The sequence below is a fragment of the Cynara cardunculus genome (genome assembly GCF_001531365.2).
Source record: "Cynara cardunculus var. scolymus isolate 2C chromosome LG 1, CcrdV1, whole genome shotgun sequence".
Taxonomy (NCBI): domain Eukaryota; kingdom Viridiplantae; phylum Streptophyta; class Magnoliopsida; order Asterales; family Asteraceae; genus Cynara; species Cynara cardunculus.
Genome location: NC_037528.1, coordinates 20,531,320 through 20,539,312, shown reverse-complemented (window position 1 = coordinate 20,539,312; position 7,993 = coordinate 20,531,320). Strand labels below are relative to the sequence as shown.

The 7,993-nt window shown below is 38.5% G+C and overlaps 1 protein-coding gene across 1 annotated transcript; it reads right to left on the bottom strand.

Annotated features, from left to right (window-relative positions):
- Positions 1-1,405: 1,405 nt before the first annotated feature.
- LOC112521657 (probable inactive receptor kinase At5g10020) lies at positions 1,406-6,565 on the bottom strand. Its single transcript, XM_025130643.1, has 3 exons — positions 5,500-6,565; positions 2,453-4,096; positions 1,406-2,240 (listed from the first exon to the last, which is right to left on the bottom strand). Exons 1-3 carry the CDS (start codon positions 6,422-6,424, stop codon positions 1,663-1,665), a joined length of 3,147 nt encoding a protein of 1,048 aa, XP_024986411.1. The 5' UTR covers positions 6,425-6,565; the 3' UTR covers positions 1,406-1,662.
- Between the last annotated feature and the right edge of the window lie 1,428 nt (positions 6,566-7,993).

Below are 7,993 nucleotides of genomic sequence, written 5' to 3'. Positions count from 1 at the left end.
AGGAACTCGACATTGATGACCTTGAAGACCAAGAGGCTATTAGAAGAATTCAAGAGACCGGAACTCTTCAGAATCCGACATGGGATACCGATGAAGATTGATAAATAAATGTATTTTATTGCATTTTGTAAAACAATGCCACTTTAATCATAATAAAACGTACTTTTAAAGTGTATTTGAGTAAACCGTATTTTTAAAGTGTATTCTTAAATGTATATAACAAAACGTATTTATAAAATTAAACGTATATAACAAAACGTATATAACAAAACGTATTTATAAAATTAAACGTATATATATAATATATAACAAAACGTATTTATAATAAAACATATTTATAATAAAACATATTAAAAATAAAATTTTTTAAAGATATTAATAACATATAATAAATTTATTAATTACCAAAAAATTAAAAAAAATATTTTTTTTTTCAAAGGACCGGCCGTAACCGGTTATGGGACCGGAACCCGGACCGGCCGGCTTAACCGGTTATGAGCAAGTTTGACCGGTTACGCCGGGACCGGTTATGAGAATGGTGAGGACCGATTGGGACCGGCCCGCGACCAGCCCGGGACCGGTTTTTGGCCATCTCTAATCTCTACTCTAAACTAAAGGCTTTAAAAACACAAATTGTTAATTGGGCTTAATCATATAATTAAATTTTGAAAATGTTAATAAGTTAATTGGGCTTTGCATTTTATTAATTTGGACAATTGGGCCTTTTTTGTTTGGGTTTTAATTGCTATGTTTGAATAATACGGTAGCACTTTTCAAAATAATACGGTAGCACCTTTCAAAATAATACGGTAGCACCGTTAACAAACCTAAAATTTTTACCCTTCGGTGGCGAAATAATACGGTGGCACGTGCCACCCATACCACCCTTACAGGTCCGCCCCTGATTTTACCTTACCGAATGAATATGATCAAAACCGAGGTCTGACTTGGTAAGAGGAATGACAATAACCGACACTGTTACCTGATTAGTGCTTACCAATACTAGATAAGATTATTGTCTATTATATCATTTTGATGACCGAAAATCTTACCCAGCAAGAATAATAACTCTTACCAGTAAACGCTTACCCGATAAACGTTTGATAAAAGATTCCAATTCGTATTTATGATTTTGGGACTAGAAATATGTGGAATCCAAGAGTTGAATAAATAAGAAAAGTAACATATCATATTATATTTATATTTAAAAGTATATTTTAAAAAGGAATTAAGAATGTAAAAATGGAGTTGGGTCACGTGCTTTCAACAACACAATGGTGCATCCAGGTCATCTCAAACTTACGGTGGTCCCTCACACACTTTCACCCCCTTGTTTTACCTTTATTACAATTTCAGTCCCTCAACTTTCCTAACTTGAACAAATACAACCAACAAGAATAGTTTAAGTTTAACACCAATTTGGATTGCATTAAATTAAACAATAAATCAATTAAACAAGAAGACTAATCTGCAAACGATCTGTTCTTTCCTGCAATTAGTAAATCAGAAACAATCAATGGACTTTACACAAGAAAAGATCAAAAAATCAAGGGGAGGGGAGGGGAGGAAACAATGAATCGTCGTCGTTTTTAGCCCGGATTCCGAGGCTCGAAACCAATTAACGAAAGAAATAAACAAGCAAAAACACATTGTACAGAAGCTTCAAACAGATATGGCACATAAATCTTCCAAGATTTGTCTCATATTCGGCCTTTCCGTTAATGGAAGTATGCACCTGAGCGATACTTCGAGTAAATCGTCCATGGCCTTCGACTGTTGCTCGCCCCCCGCAATGTCCCGATCGATACAATCCATCCCTCGACCTTCTTGATCACACAATCGAACCCAATCAGTTAAATCGACTGCACCAGATTGACCTGAAATGATGTCACCTGCACTTCTTCTGGTTAGAAGTTCCATCAAGATGACTCCGAATGCATACACGTCGGCTTTCAGTGATGGGACGGGTCGAGGTGCGGATGCGAGTTCAGGGGCACGGTAGCCGAGTGCGCCAAGGTTGAGTATCTGCTCGGCAATGCCGGCAGGCGTCATCAGACGGTGGAGACTGAAGTCAGTGAGACGGGCATCGTATTGAGGGCCTTCCAAGATTATATTTGTTGGTTTCAGGTTTCCATGTGGCATGCCCCTTCCATGAAGGTACGATAAGCCTCGAGCGACGTCAACGGCAACTTTTAACCGTTGGTTAAACGATAGCAAGGAGTATCTTCGAGGGGTTGTCTCTGCAACGGAATGGTACACTGTTAAGTTTCTAATAAGACCCCTCGGGGTTGCAGACACAGCATATCCCACCTGAAGGTAGGATCCGGGATAGAAAGTATGCAGACCTTTCCTCTGCCTCGACAGACAGAGAGATCGTTTCCGGTAAGACCTAATCTTGTGAAAAAAAGAGTAAAACAAATAGAAAGCACAACCGAAAGCCACAAATGCTCACCATAAAGATGTAAAGCCAAGCTATCTCCCTCGATGTAGTTGGCCAACGTAAGTCTTTCTTGTTCTCTCGGGCCCCAATAATACGCGAGTAGTCGCACAACGTTAGGGTGAATCATTGTTCCGATCTTCTTAATCTCCTTTGCAAATTCCTTTTTATCTTTCGTCAATCCGACCCTCAACCACTTTACCGTTAACATATGTCCGCCACCGAGGGTGGCTTTGTACAGTGTTCCATGGCTGCTTCTTCCAAGAATCTCGGCTGGAGCCCGTGATAGGTCTTCAGCTGTAAAAGATAGGTGCGACCTTGGGTCGAAGAAGAACAGCTGCCCAGCAAACCGATCCGGTGAATACACGTCCAACGTCACAGCGTGTTCGATTGTCTCAACAAAACGGGGTGAGGAAGCAACTGGAGAATCTGGAGAAGATTTCCTTCCGGATGGTGCAGGATCGGTATCGATCAGGTTGGGTATCATTGATGTTGAACTAGCGGCATACCCTGGCGGCACCACTGGCTCAACATTGTCGCCACCAAGCTCCGACGGTCCTGAGACCGATCGTGAATTTGAAGTTAGCAAGTGAGCATTTGAAAAACTCAGCGATGTAGTGGGGAGACTAGATATCCCGTTCTTAATATCCCTACCGGCCATCTGGCCACCAAATGCAGTTTTAACACGGAAATCTCCAAGTTGCGCTCGATAATACGCCAGTAGCACAAACGCTATCATTAATGCAGCTACAACAGAAGCAACGATAATCGCTATTCTGATGCTAGACTTTGAGTTTTGGCCTTTTGCTCCATCTTGAGCTTGTGAAGGGAAATCACCACCAGAAGGCGGCCGACCGCCAGCTGACCGCAAGGACGGGTTTCCCGGAAAGAACGAAGCATCCGAGAAGTTTTTCAAGTTTTCAGGAATTCGCCCAGATAAATCGTTACCGGATACATTAAGAAACTTCAGCAATGAAGAAAGGCTGTTTGGGATCTTACCCTTGAAGCTATTATCAGATAAATCAAGAAACTCCAATTCACCAAGTTTGCTCAATTCATTCGGCAATTCGCCGGATAACTCGTTATTTCCAAGATTCAACGATCTAAGCCTCCTGAAGTTGCCTATATCTGACGATAATGTGCCCGTTAAGGAATTATACGAGAGATCAAGAAACTCCATGTGTGGATACGAGGATATTACGATTAATGATTTTTCTTGTGACCCTTGAAGTGGAATTGGACCTGTGAAACGGTTATTCGAAAGATCCAAATGGGTCAAAGTCATCGAAGTGAATAAAGCAGTCGGAATAGACCCATCGAGTTCATTCATGCTGAGGTCAAGAAGAGTCAGGCTGGGCGACGATATCAGAAAAGGGGGCACAGAGCCTTTTAACGAGTTATTTCCGACATTAAGAACAGTCAGTCCCTTAAAGTGCGATGTTAAGTTAGGCAAATTCCCGAACAACTTATTTGAGCTCAAATCAAGAATTCCTATAGGTGATTCCCATTCCTGAATAACAGAGATGTCACCAGATAGTAGATTATTGCTCAAATCGACAATCTCGCAATTTCCGATAGAAGATGGCAATGAACCTGATAGCTCATTTGATGACAGATTCAAAGTAGTCAAAGTGGACGAATTGATTCTTGGAACCGAACCTGCAATTGAACATAAGAAAGAAAACATGAACAGAAAGTTGACAAAAGCAAAGATCATACATTTATCAGTCTTTTGATCGTGATATACATTTTATAACTGTTTAGCAGAACAAAAACAGTTGGAAATGCAACAAAAGGGTTGCATAAAAGCATATAGAACCAACAAACGAGAAACATAAAATGGTGGATTCCGTTCTTGGAAATGATAGGTCCGGAATTCATGTAGGACAAATCAGGCTATATACATTGAGATGCTTCAGGTTTAGATAAATATCGTTACAAATTGATATTTGGTCTGTTTCTTGAAAGCAAGAAATCGTCACAGTATGAAAAAGGATTCAAACTTCATCAAAGATGAGGAGTGTGTGTGAGTATTTGCCGTATATAATTATATACTTCAAGAAGACAGAAGTCTCAGGCTAAGTTCAAATGCTGTCTAATATCTAACTCCAACACTTGTAACTATGTAAAGAAGAGGCCTTCTAGAACCTTCATCAAAAGCGACTGATTGCTTCCACGAATGCCCCTTTGTGTACCAAAAACATCAAAAGACTCATTTGTAGGCATACCGTGGCTTATGACTTTAGGATTTATTATCAACAAAACAATAACCGAGAAGGTTGTAGCCTAACCTTGTTCTTGAAAAAGATATAACTTGTATGTCTATCGTCACTTTTAACATATGCAATTCCAATAAATATATACATCAAGGATTTTCTTTATTCAAATATAGGTAAATTGAAAAAAACAGGGAATTCAATGAAGCAAGCAAACCTAGAACGGTTTTTCCTCCATCGCATAGTGGAAAGGACTCATGGCGTGCGGGTGAAATAACTACGAGAGGTCTTAGGGTTTTAATTTGACATGGGTAGTTTAGTAATTTACCAATCCACCCTGTCCCAGTCTAATATCGCGTTAAAAGTGGGACAAGAAGTTTTTGTACTGTCCCTGTCCCGTCTGGCGTACGAAACACACACGTATATACTTGACCATTTGTCAAAGGGTATTGATCAAAGTTTGAGATGACGTGTGGGTAATCGCCCTAGCAATGAATCCAAGAAAATCGCCCTAACATGATTCGTGTTTGCACAATAATGAGGGTTCTAGACTTATGATCGTGTACAGGAAACAACCCTATTCCACAGGATACCATTAGAATCACTCCATTGTTAAAACATAAGAAAATCGCCAGGCTCAACTCAGTAGACTTGTCCCTTAAAGAAACCAAGTTCATCAATCAAGATTCTCAATGAATCCAAGAGGCTAAAATCCCAAATCAACAATTACTACATCACTCAAATGCACCATTATTAGCAACTATAAACATTGTATATGATGACAAAGGATAAAACGGTAATCATATATTTGTTTTTTTCTTCAGAAATCAAGATCAAGATCTTTACCTGAAAACCCATTACGACTGAGATCTAACTCTTTTAGAGGAATCATACTCTCCAAGAGTTCTTCGGGTATCGGTCCAAACAACTGTGTATTGCTTAGCCTCAACACCTGAAGATTTGGCAATGACCCAAATGAAGGCAACTTCCCATTCAACTGATTATCCCCCAAATCCAGAACATGCAGGTTCCTAAAGAGAACAAGAGAATCAGCACTGAGAAACGAACCACTCAATCTGTTGCGACTCAAATTGACATGTTGAACTGTATTAACTACGCTAGAAATATTGCCCACATCCATGGATAGCGACCCATAAAACGAATTGTCGCTTAAGTCAACGAATTGCACATTTCTAAGCTCAGAAAACAGAACCCCTATATCTCCCCACAACGAATTTGAATGCAAATCGAGAACCATCAATTGCTGCAGATTCTGAATCCCATTTGGAAACCCTCCTGTGAAATTGTTATTAGACAAATTGAGGTGGTTTAGCCCGTAGAGATCGTTGATACGAGCAGGAATTGGACCATAAAATTGGTTTCGAGACAGATCCAGATATTGAAGAGAGTACATTGATCCAAGAGCTGGAACAAGGCGGCCACTGAGTCTATTACCGGAAAGACTCAAATTCCGGAGCATCTTCAAGGAATATAGAGTGAAAAACTTGAGTTCGCCGGCCAAGTCAAGGTGGTCAAGAACAATGGCGGCGACTAACCCGTTTTCGTCGCAGGACACGCCATAAAATTGGGGGCAAACAGAAGCTGGATCCGAGCTGGAAACGTTCCATGAATCAAACACTTTTCCGAGGGGATCTTCACTGATCCCCTTCTTGAACTCGAGTAATGCTCGGACTTCTTCCGGCGACGCAGCCACATCGGAGAAGAAGAGCCACAAGAACAGGAGAAGCAGCAGTCGCATTCGCATTCGCATACTGCTATTCGGAAAGAAAAAGTTAAAAAAAAAAACACGAATTGAAGTCAGAGGTGAAGTTAGGGGTTATGGGTAGAGAAGAATTCTATAGAAAAAACTCGAAATCAGCCACTGAAACTCGCAATCTTCACCATCTTGTCGAAGCTTTTTTTAAGCTAGTTAGGGATTCAAAAGCTGGCTTTCCAAATTATGACACCAGATGTAATATTCTACGCCCCAAAATGAACATAAATCGACAGAGGAAACAAATCATTCCCCTTTTTTTAATTTTTAATTTTTTCTTCTCATACCCCATCTTTTTAGCTTCAATTTAGGTTTTCAAGTTCAACCCCATTTCCATACAATTTTCAAGCTCTATTCATATATGAATCTTTCAAGAAATGTTAAATTCTTAGGGTTTGGTTAATACGGTAAATTGATTATTATACTGCTTTCTGAAAATACTGTACATTTAACCACGATTCCTATCTGTTAGTTTAAGCACGGTTAAAGTAAACAACAACGATAATTCAAATCGATATTATTATTAAGTAGCAGTTGTATATTTAATATCTTATACGTTACAGTAGGAGCATGTTCTCTTATGCGGGTCTGTAATTGACTCTGTTATTCAATGAGTTCAGTAACGGTCGAGTCATGAAGAATAACTTATGTTTGTCGAAGTTGATGACTTGATCGGGCCAGATGGTTATGGGAATTGAATATAAGAACGTGGTTGAAGATGAAAACGAATCTTCGAATGACGAAGTTGATAGACTGTGGTGAATGACTGTTTATGTTTCAAGAAATCAGAAGTCAGATTACTATAAGATTTGAATACGTCACGTGGAAAAGATCTTCAAAAATAATATTTTATAAACCTTATATCGTTGTTCTAGAACCCTATTCGCAACTGGTTATTGGGCTCACTTCGAAATAGATGTAGGCCCAACTTAAGTTCGATCAAAACCAGAATAATGAATGAAAACACGTCAGGTCAGACGTCAGATATTCGGGATTGAGTAGGCCCGTCAGATACAAATTAAACCTTAATTTTTTTTATAAAGACTAGTTAAGGGTCATGACCCTTTTTTTTGATGCTTTGAACCAGGCCTGCTAATTAATATACATCGTCTTTCATTCAAACAAATTTCGGAGTTTTCCATATTTAACGAATTTCTTTTTTTTTTTTTTTTTCCAAAAAGATTTAAAGATTCTATAGACAAATTTTATAAAAAGATATTTAAGATCTTTATTTTTTCCATATTTAGAGATTCTGGTGGACAAATTTACTATAATTTTCTAAACGTTAATTATAGTATTAAAATATTAAATTTATTTAATTTGCCTCAAACCTTATACGTCACGGTAAGAATGCAACGTTTTTTAAGGCATGACATAAGGTGATAAATTTGTATATCATATATTGAATTATATATATTAAGATGGTTTCATTTACAAACTCTACCATTAGTATAAACCATACAAACTAATCTTAACCGTTCACCTCATTCAATAATTATCTTAATTGTTTTCTAATATAAAGTCTTGATCATAATAAATGAAGTATGATGATCTTCATAAGTATCC

Coding starts and splice junctions, on each gene's coding strand:
- LOC112521657 (XM_025130643.1), bottom strand. CDS start 6,424: ATGCGAATGCGAATGCGACTGCTGCTTCTCCTGTTCTTGTGGCTCTTC. Junction 4,097..5,499: donor CAGTCGTAATGGGTTTTCAG/GTAAAGATCTTG, acceptor GTTCAATTGCAG/GTTCGGTTCCAAGAATCAAT. Junction 2,241..2,452: donor CTTGGCTTTACATCTTTATG/GTGAGCATTTGT, acceptor ATTCCGTTGCAG/AGACAACCCCTCGAAGATAC.